This window comes from Dermochelys coriacea, chromosome 13 (genome assembly GCF_009764565.3).
Source record: "Dermochelys coriacea isolate rDerCor1 chromosome 13, rDerCor1.pri.v4, whole genome shotgun sequence".
In the NCBI taxonomy this organism is placed as follows: Eukaryota; Metazoa; Chordata; order Testudines; family Dermochelyidae; genus Dermochelys; species Dermochelys coriacea.
In genome coordinates this window covers 25,281,947-25,308,341 of record NC_050080.1, presented here as the reverse complement: position 1 = coordinate 25,308,341, position 26,395 = coordinate 25,281,947, and the positions used below count along the sequence as shown (strand labels likewise).

The window sequence follows — 26,395 nt, the reverse complement described above, 5'->3', positions numbered from 1 at the left end:
CGGAGGCTATCACCACCTAGTGATGGCTTATTGGAGCCCCCCCCCCCGAATAAAAAGAGGGCGGGGAATGGACAGCAGCTGCACGCCCAGTGAGAAGGGCAGGCTCGGGCTAATCGCCTGGGGTGGGAGCCCATCCTGCGCTGGCCCCGTGCCCGCTCCCGAGCCCTCCCCTCCAGCAGCCCCAGCCCGGGGAGCAGGGTGCCGGGAGCAGCGCTGCGCGCAGCAGCCGGCGCTCAGAGCGGGGGAAGGGGCCACGCCGCTCCGTGCGCACCAGGCGCTATCCCTGCCGACGTCACCCTCCCATCGAGAATGGTAGAGTCCGACTCCACCCCCGTGCCAGGAAATAGGAAGTGCAACTGCCCCGTCCCCGGGAAGAGGGCGGAGCCGGCGTGATGTCATCACGTGAAGCCTGCGTCGGCCGCCGTGTTGGTTGCGGGAGTGTTTCGTTGCGTTGGGTCCCTGCGCGTGCGCAGAGGGGCGGTTGCTAGGCCAGGAGCGGCCCTTAGTTACCGCTCCTCGGTCGGCGGCGGGGCGGGGGAAGATGGTGGCGGCGCCGCGGGTAAGGCCCGGGAGTTCACGCCCCCCCCCCCCCCTTCGCCCGGGGCGATGGTGGGTAGGACTGTGAGGGGCACTCAGAGGAGGGGGCAGGGAGGCCCATGGAGACACCAGGTCAAGGGGTAGCGCCGACTGCTCACCCCCCTCCCACAGAGCGAGCGGGCCACAGCGGAGCTCCCCCATCGCTCAGGTAGAGCCAGCGTGCTGCCCCTCCCCTGGAGACAGTGGGTCGGGGTCGCTCCCACCATGCACGCTGCTGCCCCTCCCCTGGAGACAGTGGGTCGGGGTCGCTCCCACCATGCACGCTGCTGCCCCTCCCCTGGAGACAGTGGGTCGGGGTCGCTCCCACCATGCACGCTGCTGCCCCGCCCATGGAGACAGTGGGTCGGGGTCGCTCCCACCATGCACGCTGCTGCCCCTCCCCTGGAGACAGTGGGTCGGGGTCGCTCCCACCATGCACGCTGCTGCCCCTCCCCTGGAGACAGTGGGTCGGGGTCGCTCCCACCATGCACGCTGCTGCCCCGCCCCTGGAGACAGTGGGTCGGGGTCGCTCCCACCATGCACGCTGCTGCCCCTCCCCTGGAGACAGTGGGTCGGGGTCGCTCCCACCATGCACGCTGCTGCCCCGCCCATGGAGACAGTGGGTCGGGGTCGCTCCCACCATGCACGCTGCTGCCCCGCCCCTGGAGACAGTGGGTCGGGGTCGCTCCCACCATGCACGCTGCTGCCCCTCCCCTGGAGACAGTGGGTCGGGGTCGCTCCCACCATGCACGCTGCTGCCCCTCCCCTGGAGACAGTGGGTCGGGGTCGCTCCCACCATGCACGCTGCTGCCCCTCCCCTGGAGACAGTGGGTCGGGGTCGCTCCCACCATGCACGCTGCTGCCCCGCCCCTGGAGACAGTGGGTCGGGGTCGCTCCCACCATGCACGCTGCTGCCCCGCCCCTGGAGACAGTGGGTCGGGGTCGCTCCCACCATGCACGCTGCTGCCCCTCCCCTGGAGACAGTGGGTCGGGGTCGCTCCCACCATGCACGCTGCTGCCCCTCCCCTGGAGACAGTGGGTCGGGGTCGCTCCCACCATGCACGCTGCTGCCCCTCCCCTGGAGACAGTGGGTCGGGGTCGCTCCCACCATGCACGCTGCTGCCCCTCCCCTGGAGACAGTGGGTCGGGGTCGCTCCCACCATGCACGCTGCTGCCCCTCCCCTGGAGACAGTGGGTCGGGGTCGCTCCCACCATGCACGCTGCTGCCCCGCCCCTGGAGACAGTGGGTCGGGGTCGCTCCCACCATGCACGCTGCTGCCCCTCCCCTGGAGACAGTGGGTCGGGGTCGCTCCCACCATGCACGCTGCTGCCCCGCCCCTGGAGACAGTGGGTCGGGGTCGCTCCCACCATGCACGCTGCTGCCCCGCCCCTGGAGACAGTGGGTCGGGGTCGCTCCCACCATGCACGCTGCTGCCCCGCCCCTGGAGACAGTGGGTCGGGGTCGCTCCCACCATGCACGCTGCTGCCCCTCCCCTGGAGACAGTGGGTCGGGGTCGCTCCCACCATGCACGCTGCTGCCCCGCCCCTGGAGACAGTGGGTCGGGGTCGCTCCCACCATGCACGCTGCTGCCCCTCCCCTGGAGACAGTGGGTCGGGGTCGCTCCCACCATGCACGCTGCTGCCCCTCCCCTGGAGACAGTGGGTCGGGGTCGCTCCCACCATGCACGCTGCTGCCCCTCCCCTGGAGACAGTGGGTCGGGGTCGCTCCCACCATGCACGCTGCTGCCCCGCCCATGGAGACAGTGGGTCGGGGTCGCTCCCACCATGCACGCTGCTGCCCCTCCCCTGGAGACAGTGGGTGGAGGTGAATCGCCCCGATGCTCTATGCCGGGGTGGCCAAGCCGTGGCTCACATGCGGCTCTTCAGAAGTTAATATGCGGCTCCTTGTACAGGCACTGACTCTGGGGCTGGAGCTACAGGCCCCAGCTTTCCAGTGGGCCGGGGCGGGGTGCTCACTGCTCAACCCCTGGCTCTGCCACAGGCCCTGCCCCCGCTCCACCCCTTCCCGTCCCCTCCCCTGACCTCGCTCCTCCCCCACCCTGCCTCCTGCTCCCCATAAAACAGCTGATCTGGAGGCGTGGGGAGGAAGGGAGGCTGAGGTGCAGATTGGCCGGGCTATTGGTGGGTGGGAGGTGCTGCTGATGTATTACTGTGGCTCTTTAGCAATGTATATTGGTAAATTCTGGCTCCTTCTCATGCTCAGGTTGGCCACCTGTGCTCTATGCCCTTCCCCTCTACTCCCTCCCCATGCATTGTGCTGTCCTCTAGTATGGAGATAAATAGCTTTATTATTTATAGGTTTCAGAGTAGCAGCCGTGTTAGTCTGTATTCGCAAAAAGAAAAGGAGTACTTGTGGCACCTTAGAGACTAACAAATTTATTAGAGCATAAGCTTTCGTGATGAAGTGAGCTGTAGCTCATGAAAGCTTATGCTCTAATAAATTTGTTAGTCTCTAAGGTGCCACAAGTACTCCTTTTCTTTTTTATTATTTATATTGCAGTAGCACTTAGGAGCCCCAGCCCTGACTAAGGACCCTATTGTACTAGGCACTGTACAAATACAGAGCAAAAAGACAGTCCCTGTTGTCCCAAAGATTTAACTCTGTGTTTAGACCTGCTTTGAACTTGGTTAGGTGACTCAGTGGTAAAAATGCCTTTGCTGCTACAGGTTAGTAGTGCAATAGTGAAACTTGCCAGAAAATGTTAGTGTCAACATAGCCTAAGTTTAACCAGCTAAGTCTGATTCTCTGCGATTATGCTTCAACCCTGACTTCCAAAAGGGGCCAGAGGTCGTGGTTATTAATTTTATTTATAGAATTCTAACAGTGTGGTAGCTACTTTACAGCAAGTAGACAAGGTCCTTGCTCCAAATAGTTTAGCTCAGGGGTGTCCTGTTTGTTCTTTGAAAACCATAAAAGATTGCAGCTCTCATTTTAATGTTTTTTTTGTGATTTTTCAATACAAAATGTTAGTCAATCTAATTTAACTTTTTGATTACATGTATTGAGGAAACAAAATGAGAGCTTGGGTGCTTATTGGGATGTTGCCTTTCCTTTTTATTGTGTAGGGATGTTTCTTATAGGTTTTAGTTTTATTTTATATTTCTGTCCATATGTTGTTTAAAATTGCAATAAAGGTTTTAAATAACAACAACAAAGGGATTTTAGACCCAATTCCTCTAGTTCAGATGTTCCATTCCGGCACCAACACATTCCACGCCGGCCAGCATCTGCATGCATGCGTTCTTTATTCAGAGACTGGTCTGAAATAGTACCTTTTTTTGCTCTTCCTTTCTGATTTTGGTTCTTTCCTTTCCTTTCATTCTTGAGGTCACTATGGAGACAGAGCTTCGGAACACCATAGTCTTCAATGCATCCAAAAAGGAGATTTTCACTGTCAACAGTGGTTACAAGTCCTTACAGAAGAGGCTTCGTAGTAAATGGAAGATACAGAGGTGGGGGATTTTCTTCAGCTCTCTCTTTCATGCTTTATAGCACAAGATTGAAACTGACATGAACAAGTAATTACATGTAAGCTAATTGGAGATGGGACCATTTTAATGCTGACTTTGGGGGTAATATAGAAATGTTTGGGAATGTTAATAGAAAGGTAAAAGGATTATTTTCTTTGGTTCTACCCAGTGGCATTAGCTGTAGCTCTGCTGTTGCATGGTGTTGGAGGACTTTTATTTTGAACTTTCAGGTACTGTGGCAATGGAGAGGACAGAGCTTAGCTGATAATGGTGAGGTTCCAAATGTGTCTGCGCGGCATGGAATATCTAATGATAGGAAAAAATGTCAAGATAATTTGAACCCTAACCTTTGTACATCAAGTTTATGGTATTGGTCACTTACCTGCTGTAATCAGAATTAAAAACACAGAAAAATAAGAGTGGGGCTGATTGTCAGCTGCTATGAATTGCCATAGCTCTAGTGAAGTCAACTGAGCTGTAACAATTTACATCAGCTGTGGATCTGCCACAGTGTCTTTCTAGAATACTTATTTTCCTTCATCATCAGTTCAAATTGGTAGTTATTTGAGATAATAAAATACCAAATTTAAAACCAGAGTAAACAGATATAAAGTGACTGACTGAAGTGACTTGCTTTGTGTTCCTCTGTCTAGTTCTTTATGTAAAGGCAGCCCAGGATTCGGTCGTGAACTGTATCTAAAATTACAATGTAATGTGTCTCTTTATTAACTTATTCATAGTTTAAAAGATGAGATCACATCCGAGAAGCTAGCTGGGGTAAAATTGTGGATTACAGCAGGGCCCAGAGAGAAGTTCACTGCAGCTGAGGTAAGAAATATTCATAAAGAAGAAAAAAAGCCAACAATGGTTTGCAGATTAGTTATGCTTCCAGATTTGTCTAGGAAGACAGAAGAAAGGAGACCCAAAACATTCTGTAATAGCATTTTTGTTTGGAAAGCCTATTCTACACACTTTAGATTTGAATGCTTCTTGATCTTCTAGAGTCAAGTTGGTTGCAAGTAGCTGAAACCATTTATGCCTCATTTCCATACAGTTCTTTGGAGTTCTATATTTAGCGCCTCTAACTGTGTTCTTGTGGTTTTTTTTCTATCTTATTGTTTTAGTTTGAGGTTCTGAAGAAATATCTAGAAGAGGGTGGGGATATCCTGGTGATGCTGGGAGAAGGTGGTGAATCCCGATACGACACCAATATTAACTTCTTGTTAGAAGAGTATGGAATCATGGTCAATAATGGTAACTTGAACTTTTGTAGATGCAAACCATGTATGATTCTTATTACAAATTAGGGTTTCAAAGCCACTTCCGTTATAAGCCGCCTTTTTCCTCAAGTGTTTTGTCTTTTATGAGAGAGAAAAATACTCTGTGAGCTAGTTATTCCATACAAATTCTCAACCCAGCAGTGAATTTTTTTGCAGCCTCGTAAAATTCCATTCAGCTGTTCTTGCAATATCCAAGTGTAGATAAGCAGTGTGTCCTCACCAAATAAGACATTTTTCAGATGTTTTAGTGGCAGTTGGATAATGAGTTCACTCTTTATTGTACCAGAGTGTTATTGAGTTCATCATAGTTTTGGAAACCTCTAAGACACACAATACAAATTTGAACTTGTTGAACCAGATTTTTTATTTTATTTTTAAACCTGGCCTCCCTGTCTGTGCTTGAAAATAATTGCAGGTTCAAGTGAAGGCAGGTAGACACATGATTGTGCCTGCACTTTAGGTGATTAGGTGTCTGCATATCTTCATCTGAATTTTGAAATAAGTGTTCCCACTGTCTTTTGATTCCTGAAGTTGCAGGTCCAAAAAGAGGCCATAGGTTAAGGCTGTTCCAAGTTATGCTGGGAAAAATAAGACCCAGGGTGTAGCATTAAAAATAGGAATCAAACCCACATCTCATCACTCTCAATCTCATGTTCTAAGTACTAGACAAACTGCCTCCATAAAAGATTTAAATTTCTTCTTCTTTCTTTAAGATGCTGTGGTGAGAAATGTATATTATAAGTATTTTCATCCTAAGGAAGCCTTGGTCTCCAGTGGAGTTTTGAATAGGTAATTGTTTTGGGGATCTAAATCTGTGAGTAACATTATTGCAAATTCATGTAACTTTAATCAGATTTGTGTTTCCACCTCTTCTAGGGAAATCAGCAGAGCTGCAGGAAAAGCAGTGCTTGGGATAATAGATGAAGACAACAGTGGAAATGACTCGCAGTAAGTGTATTTTCCTCACTAGCTTTTTCAAAGGAAAGATTTAGTACAGTCATGAAGTGTTAAATTACTGGGCCAGGGCAATGACTGAAGTACACAGTACTTCTTGCTTCTCTAGTTTCAAGCCTAAATGGGTGAATTCTTTAGCAACGCTTGCCAGCCAATCTGAGTAACAATGATGGGTTCTGAAGGGAGTCTCATCTATTCCTACTGTCCAGACCTGTGATGATTAAATGAACCTTGTATGTGGATTTGGAAAGGCTTAAAGGACGTAAAATGGTGAACATCCTTAGTACCCTGCAGATGTATAGAATTGAGTGGGTTAGGCATAGGCAAGAAGAGTTCAGTACAAGGAGGGGAAAGGTGCTAATCCAGGGAAACTCATACACTTGAAGAATTTGGTAGTTTTCCCTCTTTCCTTCCCCTTGTAGTTCCTTTACTTTGCTCTGGGCAGAAGAATACTGAAGAACCATCAGCCTTTCCACAAACAGCTGTAGCTAATTGTGTTCTTTCTTATGGCTTATTTTGGTACTGATTACGGTGCTCATCAGGGGGAAGAATTTAAGTGCAGAAAGATTTAGTATAGTTATGTTCCAGAATATTTATTTGTTTGAGAGTTAATTACCCCTACTTGTCTCTCATATCTAGGAATACCTGAAAGATAACCAAAAGATTACTTAAACTTCTTGAAAATTCCAACCATAAAAAAACTCTAGAAAGATTCCCACGTCTTATTCTAGTCAGCAAGATTTCAAAAGTGTGCTTTTGTGAGCCTGCACTGTCCCTGACACAAGTCAGGATTTATGCACACAGACCATGACTTGTACGTGTGCCAAATTATGCATTTGAAAATCTGAGTCTCAGCTTGGTTAATATTGCAGATGCCTCTAACTCTAAACAAACAGTGCAGGATTGAACATCGGTCACTTATCAGGAATATCATCAACAAATCTAAAGTTAACAAATCTAGTCTCTGAAATTTAGCAGACACTAATGAAATGCTTGTATTTTCTGCAGGGCTCTCACTTTTGTGTATCCATTTGGTGCCACACTGAATGTGATGAAACCAGCAGTGGCTGTTCTGTCCACAGGATCTGTCTGCTTTCCACTCAACAGACCCATTCTGGCTTTTTACCATTATAAGGTACAATACTGCATGAAATAAGCTATCCATCCCCCAGTAAAGAAATGCAGTGATATGGTATGGGAGATCTACATACACCTGTTTCTACTCCCAAAGCACCTATGAACCCTTGAACCCGCTTGAAAATTCTTTGATTCTTTTTTCTGGAAAGGTCTATTGCACAGAGTTCAAAGAAGAAAAATGTTTGATCATCACCAAAGATTATGTACTTTTTTGTTATTTCCAGTTTTACTCTTTCTACCATTGTAGTAACCATCTAGTAATCATTATCAGTTCAGCTGCATAGGTAGGCAATTTTGAGTTAGAGACTCTTGAAACTGAAAAGATTTTTGTATCCATGATCTTAGCGATTGGCTTTGGTTTGGTACTTGCTAGTTTGCAAACATTTCTCTATAATAAGTACTAAGTGATGCTTACATTTAATAGTTAATATGTTAACATGAAATTTTATATTTGGTATCTTAGTGATGTAGGGACTCCTCCTCTAAATGTGCACAAAGTTACAGATGTATGTTATGGATAAAATAGACCCCATAAAACATCCGAGGCAATATAAGTGCATGAAGTCATATTATTACAAGGTTGCCAGCTCATTTAAGACAGGGGAGCCTGGGGCAGCACTTGCCAAATCGCAGCCTGCCTACTTCCATGGCAATGATAGATGGAACAGTTTTCTCGCCCACCACTCCTACTTACTTTTTTGGAGCAAATGTTTATACGTGTGGTCATTTTGAAATTACATGCACAAACATACATTTCTGTAATATGTTAACCATCAAGTCCATGTAAAGCCTTGATCCCCCTTGGATCAGAACCTTGCCGGTTCGAATTGCATTTCAACACTGCTGTTTAGCTGAGTTCTAGCACTCTTTCCTTGGACAGGAATATTTTATCTGAGAATCATAATAACATACCTGTGCTATGGACTAAACAGTAAACCGCTTATCCCAACCCCCAGGTATTCTGTTGCATCAGTTAATAACTGAAGTCTAACAGGGTTGTCAGATGAAAAAAATTCTAGACCGTACAGGCCAAGGAAATGGATCAGAAATGTGAATTTAAACACAGTTGCTGCTAGCAGGTTTGTCGCAAAGGAGACAGGGCATCAATGTGTAATGTATTTTTAAAAGCTCTTTAATTAAATTTTAGTGAATGTTATCTTCCCTAAATTTCTGAATGTGTAAGTTTTCTTTGGTTTTGATATAGTGAGAAAATTAAATGAACACTTATCTGTGAGATGAGAGAACCTGATAATCTGAAGCCAGTCTTCTAAATTTATTTAGACAACAATTGCATGTGCAAATCAGATAACTGTGCATGCCCATCCATCTAATTCATAATTTGTGTGTGATCTGATTTCACTGCAGAAGTGAAAGGGCTTGTATATTTTGTGAGCACAACAGAGTGCCTCAACTATATGGAAATTTGGCCCTTGAGTCTCAACAAAATTACCAATGATCTTCTAAAGATTCTGCTTCTTTCCTCAGAGGGGTAAGAAAACGTTGTTTCCATCAGAGTTCTCATCACGTACTCTCCCTGGCAATCTCCCTTTTGATATAAGAAAATAGCATGAAAGTCAAGGGAGTAGAACTGATCTTTAATTAGGCTTTCTTTTTTTCTATTTAGCTGGAGGAAATTATAGACAAAATGCTGGAAGCTGAAGCTGAAGACAATGGTAGAATCTCTGTCAGGGAAGAGAAAAGGATTAGAAAGAAAATATATAATCTGTTTGAGAGAAGTGAGGTAGGGACAAGAATAGCAATATAAAATAGAACAGTAGATAAACTTAATAGGGAAATCAGAAAGAAGAGGTAAATGAGGCTTTTTGAGAACAAATAACAGAAATATCCAAAACACAGACCTAGTAGTAATGGGGGACTTTAAGTACCCTGACATCTGTTGGAAAAGTAATGCATCAAAATTCAAAATTTCCAATAAGTTCTTGGAATGAATGGGGGACAACTTTTTGTTTCAGTAGGTGGAGGAAGCAACCAGGTGGACAGCCATTTTAGCTTTGATTCTGACACATAGGGAAGAAATTGCCTTCAACTTTTAAATTTGCAGCCGTTTGGGTGAAAGTGATTAATAAGTGATAGAGTTCATTTTTCTAAGAGTTTGTCTACATTACCCGCTGGATTGACAGGCAGCGATAGATCCAGCAGGGGCTGATTTATCGTATCTAGTCTAGACATGATAAAACGACTGCCGAGCACTCTCCCATCGACTCTGGTACTCCATCAGGGCGAGAAGTGCAGGCAGAGTTGACGGGAGAACATCAGCCATCGACTTACCGCAGTGAAGACACCGCAGTAAGTAGATTTAAGTAAGTCTACTTCAGCTATGTTGTTCACGTATCTGAAGTTGCATAACTTAGATCAATTTCTCCCCACCCCCAGTGTAGACCAGGCCTCAGGAAAGGAAGGAGTGAGAGCACAGAATAAGGACAATGACTTCAAAAAAGCAGAGTTTAACAAACTCACAGAGGTAAAGTCCCATGGGAAGAATATGTAAGGGAAAGATGAGTTCAGGCGAGCTGGCAGCTTCTCAAGAAGACACTATTTAAAGATACAAAAACAAACTATCTCAATGTGAAGGAATGATATGAAGAATAGTAAGAGGCCAGCATGCCTCCATCAGGAGCTTTTTAAAGTCCTGAAAATCTAAAAGGAATCTTACACAAAGTGGAAAAATGGACAAATTGTTAAGGAGGACTACAGAAGAATAACACAAGCTTGTAGGGGCAAAATCAGAAAGGCTAAGGCACAAATGAGTTAAATCTAATAAGGGACATAACAGACAATAAGAGGTTCTTTAAATACATTAGGAGTAAGACAAAGATGAAGGAAATTGTAGGTCTCTATGTAGCAGGGAAAGAGAGTGCTTAAATGACAACATCAAGAAAGCTGCGGTTATTTAATTCCTATTTTGTTTCAGTTTTCACTAAAAAGGTAAATTTGTGACCAGATACATAATACAATTAATATTAACAAGGAAGAAGGAGTATAAGCCAAAATAGGGGAAGAACAGGTTAAAGAATACAGTAGAACCCCCTTTATCCGAGCCTCTACTATCCGGCTCTCAGTATTAACCGAACCACTAGTGTGCACACACAGGAATATGGGAAACTGATGCTTCAGCCACAGGCAGCGGAGCTGACAGTGGGAGCCCGCTGTCCAGAGCTGAAGCTCTTTGTCCATTCTCCAGATTATCTGAATTTTTGATTATCTAATCTGGCCCCTATCCCAATGAGATTGGATTAATGGGGTTCCACTGTACTTAGATAAGTTAGATGTATTCAAGTCGGCAGGGCTTGATCCTAGGGTAGTTAAGGAACTAGTTGAAGCAATCTTGGAACCATTAAGGACTGTCTTTCAGACCTCATAGAGGACCAGTGAGGTCCCAGAGGACTGGAGAAGGGCAAACATGGTACCTAACTTTAAAAAAGGGATCAAAGAGGACCAGGAAATTATAGACCAGTCAGCCTAACTTTGATACCTAGAAAGGTACTGAAACAACTTATTGTACAATCAGTTTGTAAGTACCTGGAGGATAATAGGGTTATAAGGAATAGCCCCTTGGATTTGTCAAGAACATATCATTCCAAACCAACCTAATTTCCTTCTTTTGAGAGGGTTACTGGCCTAGTGGATAGGGAGGAAGCAATAGACACGATATATCTTGATTTCATAATTAAATTAGGGAGATGTGGTCTAGATGAAATTGCTGTAGGATGGGAGTATAACTTGTTGAAAGACTGTACTCAGAGAGTAGTTATCAATAGTTTGCTGTCAAACTGGGAGGATGTATCTAATGGAGTCCCACAAGAGTCAGTTCTGGGTCTGGTACTAGGATTATGGAATGGAGAGTATGCTTATAAAATTTGAAGATGATCCCAAATTGGGAGGGGTTGCAAGCACTTTGGAGGATGGGATTAGAATTCAAAATGACCTTGAAAATTGGAGGGTTGGTCTGAATCAATGAGATGAAATTCAATAAAGATAAGTGCAAAGTACTACATTCAGGAAGGAAAAATCAAATGCACAAGTACAAAATGGGGAATAACTGGCTAGGCAGTAGTACTGCTGAAAAGGATCTGGGGGTATAGTGAATCACAAATGGAATATGAGTTATCAATATGAAGCAGTTGCAAAAAAGGCTAATATCAGTCTGAGGTGTATTAACAGGAGTATCGTATGTAAGACATGGGAGGTAACTGTCCTGCTCTACTTGGCCATGGTGAGGCATTAGCTGGAGTACTATATCTAGTTCTGAGCGCCACACTTCAAGAAAGATCTGGACCAAGTGGAGGGAGTTCAGAGAAGAGTAACCAAAACGATAAAAGGTTTAGAAAACCTGACCTATTTGAAAAGGTTAAAAAAACTGGGCATGATTAGTTTTGAGAAAAGGAGACTGAGGGGGGACCTGATAGGTCTTCAAATATGGTAAGGACTGTTATAAAAAGGATGATGATCAATTGTTTTCCATGTCAACTGAAGGTAGCACAAGAAGTCATCTGCCTAATCTGTAGCAAGGGAGATTTAGGTTAGATATTTGGAAAATCTTAACTCTAAAGATAGTTAAGCACTGGAATAGACTTCCGAGGGAGGTTGTAGAATCCTCATCATTTATAGATTTTAAAGAACCAGTTAGACAAGCACCTGTCAAGGAAGATTGTGACATTCCTGAGGGTACAATTTGAACTGTTGAACCGTTCTGTCCTCTCAAATCTCCAACCTGGCATGCCTTTTACACTGCTTCGCTGGTAGAGCAACCACTTGCGCACACAGCCTCTAACATGTAAAATCAGTTCCAACTGAATTACATGAATGCTGTGTCAGTCATTCATGAATTACATACAGAGCGATGCCAGCAACTTCTCAGTCCCAGATCTTCTCCCAGAAATGTGCATCTTGTACTGCCCAGCACTCTACTGGACTATGCAAACGCGTATAAAGTCTGTCATTTCATTAATGGAAAATGATATTCACAAATCTTGTTATCTCAATTGGACGTTCCCAACACTTCAATCCAAACACACACTGGTTTAGATAAAATAATAAAACAAGTTTATTAACTACAGAAAAATAGATTTTAAGTGATTACAAGTAATGAGGCATAAAAGTCAGAATTGGTTACAAATAAAATAACCAATATAATGCAGATTGGTATCCAATTTAGCAAACTAAATGGATTCAAAGCAAAGGTTTTTCTCACCCTATGCTCCTGACAGTCTTTACTGACTGGAAGCCTCCAGACCAGGACCCCTCCTATGGTTCAGTGTTTCTTCAGGTGTTGCTGCTGTGAGCAGAGACGAGTGGAGTAGAGAGAGGCGATTTGGAAACCTCTGTTTCTCATTCTTATACCGTTTTCCCCTCTTTGAGGATTACCTCCCGCTGGGGTTCATGTTACAGTCAGTCTGTTTACCCAGAAACCCCTCAGCTGTTCCATTGCCAATATGTAAAGTTCTCGTTCTTACCCTTCTTCCGGCCAAAGAACGGCTTCTTAATCAGGTGATAGCCCACAATAGTCCATTTGATTATGCTGATACTTGGCCGGGGTGTCAGTATATCTTTTGTGTCTGAAAAACTGGTTTGGGCATGTTTTTCTAACTTTGGAACTTGGCACAGCAATATTATACAGTAGAATCTTATGAATTTACATATAATGTTGCCACTCATATTTTACCAGGACAATAATGTTCAGCAGATTGAGTTTTCAAGTGATACATTTTGTACAAAGTATACCTTGTGAGGTATCATGGTTTTGTAAAAAGAATGTACATAGGGGTACAGTCTGTCACAATGATCTAGTGTACTTGGTCCTGCACAAAGGGTTGGACTAGATGACCTCTTAAGGTTCCTTCTAGCCCTACGTTTCTATGATTCTGTGAAATAGTAACAGCTGAGGATGTGTTAGGGGATTAAAGTGACTTGCTTTAGGTTGTTTCCTTTCCTGGGGTCATTTCCAAGTAGGAGCTAAATAGAAAGTACAAGCATTCCATTCATACTCGGAAATTTACCATTATGGTTTATCCTTTGATCAATACAAGTAAACTAGGAACCCTGTTTGAAGCAACTTCAAGTTCTTTACAACAGCAGTTTTTATGGTTACTTTATTTGCTATAAATTTTTATTTTGGTGCCCACAAGAAATATTACTGGTTGTTGTGTTGTCTTGAGAACTTACTATTCTTTGGGGAAGGGTGTCCTTTTACATAATTCTTTATATGACATTTTTAATTCAGCTAATTAAAATATAATTGTCTGCCTTTTTTGTAACTCTACTTATAAACAGCAAAAATTGCTATGCCTTTGTTTTGTTAGCTAGCCTGGGGCTTTGAAAGCTATGTTGACTTGCATGCATGCCTCACTTTTGCAGGTACTGACTCTGAATTACTCAAGAGAACTAATCTCATGCGCACCTATGTATTAATCTCAGTTAAGATCTTATTCTTTCTTGCTCTATTGATGAGTAGGTTGTGTTTTTTCCTTTTTTTAAGGAGTCAAAAACTACAATAAAATACATACAATTTGCTTATTGTTGTTGATGTAATCTTATTTGTTGCTGTGCTTTGTGGAATGCCCATGAAATAGCTCTCCAATCCCATTAATACAGAGCACTACTTCTAAGATAATCTTAATAAAAGAATGAATACATCTAAAATAATGCATTTATTTTATACTAATGCTACACGTTCAAAAGATTGTCCTCTTGCAAGTTGTCATACCTACTTCTTGTTCCAAAGTTCCCATTTCCTTCTAATTAAAATAATGTAATAGTTAGAGCATGGCATGAAATCCCCTGAATGTTTGGGATCTGACTTTTTTTTTTTTTTTGATATGTTAACTTTGTTGACAGAACCAAGGTGGAAAGATGGCAGTGTTGGGATCTTGCCACATGTTCAGTGACCAATATTTGGATAAAGAAGAAAACGACAAGATCATGGTAGACTTTTTTTAAAATATATTTTAAAATTATCATTAGTCTTTTTTCATAGCATCCACAAGCACACCCAATCCTTGTAGTTTGTTCCCGGAGCACAGATACTAGCATCACTATTAAATAGTTGGGGGAGGGAGAACCAGACTTGGCATTGAAATAGTGAGAGAGATTTTCAAAGGCACTGATAGCAGTTGAGGACCTAACTCTGTATGTTGTAAAGCGGAACTCTGGAAAGCTTTTTTACTGCTTCTGCTCTCTTGACCGTGTGTGTGTGTGTAAAATACACAGTAGGTATTTTTGGTCATTAAATAGTTGAAATTCGTCACAGCTAGAAATGTGGCAATACAATTAATATTTTGCACTTACAGCTTCTTTTGTTTAAATATCACAAAATGCTTCACAAAGGTTGATATGTATTACCTTCCCTGTCTGTTTAAAAAAAAAAAAAAACAAAAAAAACCCCATCATGTTAAGTGACATAAGCATTCACAGAGCAATTAAATAACATGCCATTGCTCATGCAAAGATTATGGGGTAGAGAATTTTGGTATTACAGTCATTGTTCTAGCTCTAGATAACTGTTCTACTTGATCCAGATTATTAGGCAATTTGTGTCTACATGTTCTTTCAGTTTCTGTATGTGTTTCTTTGTAACATGACTTTTTATAGGCTCATTTGAAACTGCATTTTGAGCTTTGTGCACCTCTCTATGCATAGTCATTTTAAAACAAATACTATGAAAGGAGTATTCTGACTGGCTAATAAAGGACTGTCATGATTTGCATTGCTATACAAATACATGTTAAAAACATAAGGCCAAATTAATCTCTCTAAGTTAACGCAACTCAGTTGAAGTCAGTGGAGTTGCACTTGCCACTTTGTCCTCGTAGTCTTTGCCCAAGTCCAGTAGCTGGCAATCTCTACTGTTCAAGTATTCCTTATAAAAGTACAATTCAACAATCATGTACCCATTATTGCATTTTTCAAGAACGCTTATGAACTTCAGACAGCCTACATTTTTCAGGTGGATGAATTGAATAGGTTTTCATCCTCTTGCCTTGCAATTGACCTGCATCCATTATAAAGTGCACTCCTTGGCATGTTTTTGTTGCTTTGGTAAGTAATACAAATACTCTAAATATTACTGGTTTTCTCCCCCCAATATTCCTTATTGTTTTACCCGGCTCTTTCATATTTACGCTCTCTGTTCCAACGGGTGGATTTGACAAGGAGTTTTAAAATGTTTTAGCATTACAGTAAATTATTCGGACACGCCAAAAAAATTAACACGCATCTGTGGATCCACAGGATGTGCTTTTCCAGTGGCTCACAACCACGGACATCCATTTAAATCAGATTGATGCAGAGGACCCTGAGGTAAGAGACATTCATCGTGTGATAGCTAATAATCTTTTAATCCACTAGGACCAGAATTACAGAAGTACCTGCCTATCGTCCCATAGTTCAAGGCTATATCTATATTCTTATTACAGATCCCTTAGGACAGGATAGTAAATAGGCGGACAGAGGCCAAATCCTGATCACCAGATGCTTTTGAATGGACCCCTAAATCTTTTCATTTACATATCATTATTATTTTATTTTCTCTGGAATCTGGACCATGACTATACCTTGACCAAGAAATTTGGACCTTGACAAATAATAGACTACCCCTGCCTTAAGAGATCTGTTTAATTTTCAGGTTTAAAAATTCTCTTCACACTGAAACTTGGCAAGTCAGATCTCTCTCTAGCAGGGCATTTTGTTTTTTTGTTGTTGTTGTTTAAAGTGTATAATAAATGAAAATCAAATGAGTAGTAACATGTCAATTGCCACTGAATGAAAATAACAAGAAGACATTAAAATATAGTTAGTCTTACTTAAACCCCCATAATCTGGAGTTTCAAAGATCAAGATTCAGTCCTCATTATCTGCGCTCTTTCAGACATCAGCATGGATACTAACCCTGATGTTCTGGTCAAGCTTTTACCTAGATATTTGAGTTTGGATCGTGAACTCGAATGTTCAACATTTTAGAGATATATGTAAGAACAAACAGTATTTTAATGTACCTTCTAATGTGGCTTTTGTTGGTAGTGCATCCATATGTTGTAGTGAATGAACTTCAAGGTCTCAAAAACTGAAACTGTTTTTGGGGGAATTTTGGAGATATCCGTGGCGTTTTTGCCACATGTAGATTAGGATTTTCTGCCGTATTTAGATAGTTATTCATCATAAAATGTCAGTCATGGACATATTTGCATCCTATTTGCCACTGGTTACTGTGACGAGTTGGATCACAGAAACCCCCTTGGGACTGCCACCTGATATGCCAAGACTACTTCTGACCCTGCTTTCCTGCCCAGTCATTTTAGGATTTCAGTGCCCTGCCTGGTCTGAGCCAGACCCACTAGCCTGCTGCAAACCCAGACCCAGGTCTGAACCACGTCCCCTAACAGCTGTAGGCTCAATTGAAAGCAGCTTACAGAAGTGTTCCTGTCTTTAACGCTCAGATGCCCAACTCCCAATGGGGTCCAAACTCTAAATAAATCTGTTTTACCCTGTATAAAGCTTATACAGGGTAAACTCATAAATTGTTTGCCCTCTATAACACTGATAGAGAGATATGCATAGCTGTTTGCACCCCGAAGTATTAATACATACTTTGGGTTAATTCATAAGCATAATGATTTTATTAAATATAGAAAGTAGGGTTTAAGTGGTTCCAAGCAGTAACAGACAGAACAAAGTGAATTACCAAGTAAAATAAAACAAAACATGCAAATCTAAACCTAATACAGTAATACAACTGAATACAGGTAAAATCTCACCCTTAGAGATGCTTCAATACATTTCTTTCTCAGACTGGATACCTTCCTAGTCTGGGCACAATCTTTTCCCCGGTACAGCTCTTGTTCCAGCTCAGGTGGTAGCTAGGGGATTCCTCATGATGGCTCTCCTTTGTTCTGTTCCACCCATTTATATATCTTTTGCATAAGGTGGGAATCCTTTGTCCCTCTGGCTTCCCACCCCTCCTTCTCAGTGGAAAAGCACCAAGTTAAAAATGGATTCCAGTTCAGGTGACATCATCACATGTCCTGTGAGACCCCAACCTCCATTCCTTCCAGCCTGACTCACAGGAAGGCCTGCCTGAAAACAGCCATCCACAGTCAATTTTCCTGGCTGATTGGAGCCATCAAGATTCCAAACCACCATTAATTGCCCACACTTTGCATAATTACAATAGGTCCTCTGCATTGTATCTGAAACTAGAAATATGAAATATAAGAGTGATACATTTATAGAAACAGGATGAACACACTCAGTAGATTAAGCTTTGTAACGATACCTTACAAGAGACCATTTGCATAAAGCATATTCCAATTACATTATATTCACACTTATTAGCATATTTTTATAAAATCCTATAGCGTGCATCACAGTTACCATTCCTTTTTTCCAGATTTGTTTTAGTTTACTTTAAACTTTATTGTGGAGACCACTTTTTAAGTCTGATACTTTTGCATTTCTGCTCTGAGCCCTCACACTTCAGGGGCAAACTTGTAGCAAATAGAACATTTCTGTAGCTGAGTGGGGACCAGCCAATTGGTCAATTTGGGGGCAACTTTTGAAAAATGTTGCATATGAATGTATTTTCTTTTACTTTGAAAATACCTTACACACACAGGGGAAGAGGGAATTGCTCTATAAATAACGCACACAAGTTAATCTGAACTTCAATTTGACAAGCTTGCAATCCATTAATTAGCAGCAGAATTGGCACACTTGACACACCTGCTAGTTCCTGAAGCACAAGAGTGTGGAACAGCAGTCTTTGTCCATTGACTTCAGAGCACCATGGTGGGAGCTGACTTCAGCTCCTCTTAAGAAATGAAAGATGGAAATTCAAATGTAGCATCCCTTCTGCAATTGAAGCAGCAATACATGGACAGGACAAGTGAGATCACAGTTCATATGTCTTGGGCATAGAAAGATTAATGTCTGCCTTAGTGCAAGACACCTATTACTGCAAAATAAAGTGTACATAGTGGTTTGAAAATATTTGCTGTTAACGTAGTTCAGTTGATTTCAACATCTATGTTTTAATGCATGGGTGGGGAACCTTTTTTCTACTGGCGGCCACTGATCCATAGAAAAAATCAGTTGCAGGCCACACACCCAGCCCCATGGTGGGGGGACAGAGGCAGCTCAGGGCTTCCCCTAGGCTCTGGGGTGGGGCCAGAAATGAGGGGTTCAGGGCATGGGAGGGGGATCCAGGCTGGGGCTGAGGGGTTTGGAGTGTGGGAGCAGGTTCAGGGCTTGGATAGGGGGTTGGGGTGCAGTCTGGGAGGGAGTTAGAGTGCAGGAGGGAGCTCATGGCAGGGGGTTTGGGATGGCTGTGCATTCTTTGGGAGAGGATTGGTGCTCAGGGCTGGGGCCGGGGGTAGGGGTGCAGGGAGGGGTGCGGGCTCCGGCTGGGTGCTGCTTTCCTCAGGCAGCTCTCAGTTGGCGGCGCAGCAGGGCTAAGGTAGGATCCCCCCCACCCTGGCCCCATGCCGCTCCTGGAAGCGGCCACAATGTGGCCAGGCAGCTATGCATGGTGCGTGGTGGGCCTGCAGGCACCGCCCTCGCAGCTCCCATTGGCAGTTTCCAGCCAATGGGAGCTGTGGGTGGAGGTTGGCACATGCAGATTCAGAGCTTCTCTGATTGCCCCTGCGCCTAGCCTGGGCCACAGGGACAGCTGACCGACTGGCTTGGCACCTTAGCTTTCACCTGCAGCAGGCAAGCTGGTGCTCATGTTCACTTTCTTTTCACGTGAAACTAAATAGTTCTCTGTGACATTCCTAATGAAGTATAGTGACCTGCATTGTGAAGAGTCTTGGGAGGGAAAAAGTGTAAACTGAAGTTCTCATCTCGAAAAAAGGATTAATATTTTTAAGTGAAGTACAAAGTAGGAGGAGCTTATTTGAGGTAGTTCCCCTTACTCATAGCAGTGTCATTGTGTTCAGATTTCAGACTATACAATGCTTCCGGATATAGCCACGCTGTCTGAGCGACTACGAGTGTGTCTACAAGAGGGAGACGAGAACCCACGAGATTTTACAACGCTCTTTGATATGTCAATTTATCAGCTGGATACAACCTCCCTCCCTAAAGTTATCAAGTTAGCACCTATGAAGTGTTTGTGTGTTGTTCTGCATTTCCTCTTGGTGTGTTTGTAAGCATACGTATACTGAAGGAAACACTTTCACTTCCTTAATATATTCTTGTAAGGTGCTGATTAGATGCATACCCTGAACTTTCACCCTGGGACACTTGGATTTAAACATGCCATAGGTTACAAATAGAAGAGCTGAGCAATCTATCTGTGTTGTAGTGAGTGCTTGTCCATTTTTAGAAGCAGTTGCTTTGTAGTTGTTGCAGAAATCAAAGTTACTGTGTAATTGTGGTCATAAAAGAACCCATGACATATTTTCACAAATAGGGTGTTAACCTTGGTGTCCTGGGCAAATTCAAATTCACAGTCTGTATCTTACACATGCAAGTGTAAACAGACAATGCATTATCATCTCCTCCCCTCAGACTGTGCCTTTTTCTTGATTTGTAGATCTTATGAACAGCTGAATGTGAAACATGAACCTCTCCAGCTCATTCAGCCTCAGTTTGAGACTCCACTACCTGCACTCCAGCCAGCTGTGAGTAATCTTACCTGACTGAGCTCCTGACTGACCCCTGAGAGGCACAGAATTCACCTTGTAATGTGAACCTCTCTTTATTGTCAGGTTTCAGAGTAGCAGCCGTGTTAGTCTGTATTCGCAAAAAGAAAAGGAGTACTTGTGGCACCTTAGACTAACAAATTTATTAGAGCATAAGCTTTCGTGAGCTACAGCTCACTTCATCGGATGCATTTGGTGCATCCGATGAAGTGAGCTGTAACTCACGAAAGCTTATGCTCTAATAAATTTTAGTCTCTAAGGTGCCACAAGTACTCCTTTTCTCTTTATTGTAAAGAACTATATGGAAGAGATAGAAACGGTAGAACATTAACCATTTGAGTGCCTGAGTACATGCCTTTTATGAAGTACCACTCTTTGTGGTCTTATGAATGTGTGTTCAGTCAGATCAAGTGACTGAAAACAATGAAACCCCTTAAGTGCACACAGGATAAGCAAACTGAGACAGCTGCCAGCAGAACCCACTATGTCCTGAAGATGTTAAAATGCTCCATACGTCTAGTGTTTCCACAAGTCTCCCTAGTTGCTTTATGTTGCTCTGAGCCAGCGGTGCCCAGTGTTTTTAGTGTGAAGGCCAAATGTTATTTCAGAAAGGTCCTGGGGCCACAGTCAGTATCTTAACTCTTTCCCTAGGTTCAGGCAGAGGCAGTCAGGCTCCCATCCTGCCCTCGTTAGGGTTCCCACAAGGAGGCAGCGGAGCAGCTAGAGCTACTCCTTGCTGAGCTCACATCAGAGCGGTTCCTGCAGCTGCGAGGCAGGTTGTAGGTGGTGGTTGGGGAAAAGTGCCCCCATCTCCATTCCTTAAAAATCACAAGGCATGGCTTAGGGAGCACATTCTCAGTTTGTAACAAAATACATATTTCCTTTTTTTACACAGTGGCCTTTGGGGGACATAAGGCTGCAGGTTAGACATCACAGCTTTTAGCGATTTTTGAGTAGTGTTCGTCTCTTTCCAGAGAATCTTTACGCAGTCTTGTAAGAACAGCTTTCCAAATCAGATCACTTAAACCACCAACCTTCTTTTCTGGCATATTTCAGTCTAAAATTCAAACATTCATATTGTCCAGATGGTTTTATTGTCACGTGAGACATGAATGAAGAGCAATCCAGTATTAATGCAGTGGCTCTGGTTGTGATGCCAAGTAGCATAAAAGTCAAGCAGTTCAAAGTTAAATCCTATCTCAACCTCAGCTAATATTGTCTATTGCACATATACTCAGTGATGCAAAATATTGCATATGGCATTAGTGTTTATGCCTTAAGTGTGTATGAGCAGTGTGGCTGAATGAAGAGTTCCCACAGCAATCAAAGTGACTTGCTTGACAGTTGGGAATTTAAAGTCTTGCCCATAACAGTCCATATTCTTGGGTCCTCTGTTGCCCTTTATTTCTGTGAGTAAATGGTTTCAAGACCCAATGGATCTTGACTGAGGGAATGGGGAGTACTGGCTGTGCAACATCTTCAGCCTGACTCCATGGGGTTCACTCTGACAGATGCTATGTGGTAGATGGAGGTGTGTGTGTGAAGCTCATTATTTGACCACCCATCAATCCTGTGGAGATTTGGGTGTAAGTAAATGCCTTCTGTTAGTAAACTCTTTACGGGGGAACAAGGGCCAAGAGAGCAGCTGATGGGATCACAGCTCCTGCAGCGGGAGCCCTGCATTGAAGACCTTGGCATCATTCACTTCCTGAGGAATCACAGGCTTTGGAGACTGAACCCCTTGCTACTTTGACTGTAGAAAGGGGGTGGAGGTGGGCAGACACGCATCTTGTCCGAGCCTTGGGCAGAAGAATGCGATAGAAACTGCACATTCAGACTCTAGCTGTTTCTTGGCCCCTATATAGGAATAACCAGGCCAGAAAAGGATCTAGTTCTTGTCCTTGGTTTTAATTGGTTTAAAAAGAAAACAACCAAGAGAATAAAATGAAATGGGGAAAAAGGAGAGGTGCTGGCATGCTTGTTCCTAGGCAATATGTAGAATATCTAGTTATTTTTATGAAATTAGGGCTGTCAAGCGATTAAAAAAATTAACCATGATTACCCACGCAATTAAAAAAAAATGTAAACAATATATATTATAATTTTAACAATACCATTTATTTAAATTTGTGGATGTTTTCTACATTTTCAAATATTGATTTCAATTACAACACAATACAAAGTGTACAGTGCTCACGTTATATTTATTTTTGACTACAAATATTTGCACTGTAAAAAAAGCAAAAGAAATAGTATTTTTCAGTTCGCCTAATACAAGTACTGTAGCACAACCTCTTTATCATGAAAGTTGAACTTACAAATGTAGAATTATGTACAAAAAATAACTGCATTCAAAAATAAAACAATTATAAATCTTTAGAGCCAACAAGTCTATTTGGTCCTACTTCTTGTCCAGCCAATAGCTCAGACAAAAAAGTTTGTTTACAGTTGCAGGAGATAATGCTGCCTGCTTCTTGTTTACAATGTCACCTAAAAGTGAGAATAGGTGTGCGCATAACACTTTTGTAGCCAGCATAGCAAGGTACATGCCAAATATGCTAAACATTCGTATGTCCCTTCATGCTTCAGCCACCAATCCAGAGGACATGCTTCTATGCTGATGACATTGATTAAAAAAAATAATGCATTAATTAAATTTGTGACAGAACTCCTTTGGGGAGAATTGTATGTTCCCTGCTGTTTTGTTTCACATTCTGCCATATATTTCATATTATAGTAGTCTTGGATGATGACCCAGCACCTGTAGTTCATTTTTAAGAACACTTTTGCTGCAGATTTGACAATACACAAAGAAGGTACCAATGTGAGATTTCTAAAGATAGCTACAGCACTCGACCGAAGGTTTAAGAATCTGAAGTGCCTTCCAAAATCTGAAAGGGGTGAGGTGTGAAGCATGCTTCCATAAATCTTAAAAGAGCAATACTCTGATGCAGAAACTACAGAACCCTAACCACCAAAAAAGAAAATCAACCATCTGCTGGTAGTATCTGACTCAGATGATGAAAATGAACATGTGTTGGTCTGTACTGCTTTGGATCATTATTGAGCAAAACCCATCAGCATGGATGCATGTCCTATGGAATAGTGATTGAAGCATGAAGGAAGATATTGAATCTTTAGCGCATCTGGCATGTAAATACCTTGTGATGCCAGCTACAACAGTGCCATGCAAACTCCTGTTCTCACTCTCAGGTGACACAGTAAACAAAAAGCAGGTAGCCTTATCTCCTGCAAATGTAAACAAATTCGTTTGTCTGAGCAATTGGCTGAACAAGAAGTAAGACTGAATGGACTTGTAGGCTCTAAAGATTTATAATTGTTTTGTTTTTAGTGCAGTTATGTAACACAAATATTTCTACGTTTATAAATTGTACTTTCACGATAAAGATTGCACTATAGTACTTGTATGAGGTGAATTGGAAAATACTGTATCATTTTTACAGTGCAAATATTTGTTATAAAAAAATTGTATTCTGTGTTGTAATTGAAATAAATTTGAAAATGTAGGAAAAAATCCAAAAATATTTAATAAATTTCAATCGGTATTCTTTTAACAGTGTGATTTAAAACTGCGATTAATCGTGATTAACTCAAAAAAATTAACTTGTGCAAGTTAACTGCAATTAATCGACAGCTCTATATGAAATACAAATGAAGTTTTGAAATGCGTTCAGTTTATTGTGGAGTTTTGGCTTATTGTAGATTTTCAAAAGGCTCTACTGATATCCAAGTTGAAAGCTGTCTCCTAGTTTTCTACAGCATGTAAGGAAAACACTTGACAGTAAAATACATTAAATCTTCTCTTGTAGGTTTTCCCGCCTGCTTTCAGAGAACTACCTCCGCCCAGTCTGGACCTGTTTGACTTAGATGAAACGTTCTCCTCTGAGAAAGCTCGTCTTGCACAGATTACAAACAAATGTAAGCACGGCAAACTTCTAAAGTTGGATTACATTCATATTTATACAGAAGTCCCATTCTTTTGAGAAAAACTTTAGCAAAATAACTTAGGGTCTGGTTTTCAGATGTACGGTACACCTACACCTTCACATTGATTTCATCTAGGGTTAGGGGTTTTCAGTATCTCTGGAAATCAAGTCCATGGAAAATATCCTTCTCACGTGCATGGCATATTGCAGATCAAAATGTTAATAGCAGAGTGACTCTTCTTTTTCCGAGCCTCCTGCCTTCCTCTCCCAATCATTGTCCAGAATGACTTCCAGAGCTGTGGTGGCTAGGATTTGATTCTTGGAGCCATACATGTTAAAGGATCCTAGATTCCTCTCACTAATTTGTGATGGAAATTACTCTAAAAAAAATACTTTAAAATGTTTAGTATCAGGATCTAGTAGGGCCAGTCAGAATCCCTGATCCTGCTGTGAATCTCAGTGGTGGGACTGCAGCTGATTTGATATTAATGGGTCTCTCATTTTGCTTCTGCTTTCTGGCCCATGTCTTTATGTATGAATGATTTCCACATCCTTCTTCATTTTCAAGTAGAAATGATAAGCCTATCTCACAGGTTATCAAGCTTTTACACACATCTCAATAACTGAAGAGTGCCATAAAGTGCCAGCTGTTTGCCTCAAAGATGCAGTTTATTGTCCTACTGAATAATTTTTTTTAAAGGGGCTAATTCCCCAAGTGCTTAATTGCAACTAGAAATCAGCAGCATAACTTCAACCATACAAACTCTGTGTGAGTGTGTGTGTGTGTGTGTGTGTGTGTGTGTGTGCGTGTGTGTGTGTGTGTGTGAGTGTGAGAGATTTGTCTCCCTCACTCTGGTCCTTGTTAGGTACTGAAGACGACCTGGAGTTTTATGTCAGAAAATGTGGTGATATCTTAGGGGTAACAAACAAACTCCCAAAGGAGCAGCAAGATGCCAAGCATATCTTGGAGCACATCTTCTTCCAAGTGGTGGAATTCAAGAAGTTGAATCAGGTACATTGTTTTAATAACAGAACAGCTAATGAATGGAAAGTATGATGTTAGGTATGACCCTCTGTCACGGGGTGCTCTACTCACAGCAAAGGGTGCCTCTTTGTGGCTGCATCTGGGGATTAGCTTCATTCAGATCTGATGCCCCCTTCTGCTGCTTACTGCATGCCCTACTGTCTGTCTCTCTTCCCCCTCCTTGCAACTCAAGGTACTCTGTCTTCGTGGCTTGGTCCTCCAGCCAGGTCACTATAGACTGTTAGAACCAGATCTTCAAAGGTATTTAGGCTCCTAACTGATTTTGATTTCAGTGGGAGTTAGGAGCCTAAATACTTTTGAGTCTCTGGCTCTCAGTAACTGAGAATAGAGCATTCCTGATGGTGCTACAAACAAAGTTAAGGGCTGCTGGGTCAATTGTGAATGCCTCCCTTCTGATCAGCTGTTTCATTAATAGGACTTCTAGGTCTACATCAGTAAAAGTACATTTTAAAGGTGAAGGGTTTTATTTTTTTTAAGTGTATAACTTTTACTGTATATTAAAGTAAAACTGTTTCCCAATGTTTATCCCCTCCCCCCACCCCCACCGTTCCTCAGACGTTCTTGTCAACTGCTGAAAATGGCCCACCTTGATTATCACTACAAAAGGTGTTCTCCTTCCCCCTCCCCCCCGCTCTCCTGCAGGTAATAGCTCACCTTAAGTGATCACTCTGGTTACAGTGTGTATGGTAACACCCATTGTTTCATGTTCTCTATGTATATAAATCTCCCCACTGAATTCATCCGATGAAGTGAGCTGTAGCTCACGAAAGCTTATGCTCAAATAAATTTGTTAGTCTCTAAGGTGCCACAAGTCCTCCTTTTCTTTTTGCGAATACAGACTAACACGGCTGCTACTCTGAAACCTGTATATTAAATGTCCTTTCTTCTCCCCACCCCTGTAAAGGAACATGATATTGACACAAGTGAAGCTGGATTCCAGAATGGTTACTGAGCACTGGCTTTTCCTGTCAGAGGGAGAGACCGACTGACCTTCTTAGCAAAAATATTTACTGTACCTCCTTCAGTGTAAATTATTTTTCTACTTGTTTATTCAATATATTGGTTGACATTGCCTCAGCAATTCTCTTTGAACCTTTGGGTGTTGTAAATATGTATAAAGTCTTAAACTGGTACTTTTTTTTTTAAATGCCAAATTAGGGTTTGCCTTGTAAGTGGCAATAATTTTCAAAAGCTTTTTATGTAACAAACATTCCATATTTAATCTTGTTTCTATTTTTGTATTGGAACTATAATTCTGTAATTTGTGAAAAATTCTTACGTTAAGAAAATATTTCATTCCAAAACCTA

The 26,395-nt window shown here is 42.5% G+C and overlaps 1 protein-coding gene across 6 annotated transcripts; it reads left to right on the top strand.

Annotated features, from left to right (window-relative positions):
• The first annotated feature begins 166 nt into the window (after positions 1-166).
• On the top strand, positions 167-26,395 carry IFT52 (intraflagellar transport 52). 6 transcript variants are annotated; one of them, XM_043495734.1, is made up of 15 exons: positions 375-559; positions 3,926-4,050; positions 4,809-4,896; positions 5,193-5,322; positions 6,062-6,137; positions 6,225-6,296; positions 7,311-7,437; positions 9,064-9,180; positions 14,295-14,381; positions 15,687-15,755; positions 19,388-19,542; positions 19,987-20,074; positions 23,926-24,034; positions 24,909-25,054; positions 25,992-26,395. In XM_043495734.1, exons 1-15 carry the CDS (start codon positions 542-544, stop codon positions 26,037-26,039), a joined length of 1,455 nt encoding a protein of 484 aa, XP_043351669.1. In that variant the 5' UTR covers positions 375-541; the 3' UTR covers positions 26,040-26,395. The 6 variants fall into 6 exon arrangements, with proteins under 6 accessions (XP_038225952.1, XP_043351669.1, XP_043351668.1 ...); XM_038370024.2 differs by lacking the exon at positions 9,064-9,180 and having other exon boundaries at positions 167-559; XM_043495732.1 differs by lacking the exon at positions 9,064-9,180 and having other exon boundaries at positions 485-609.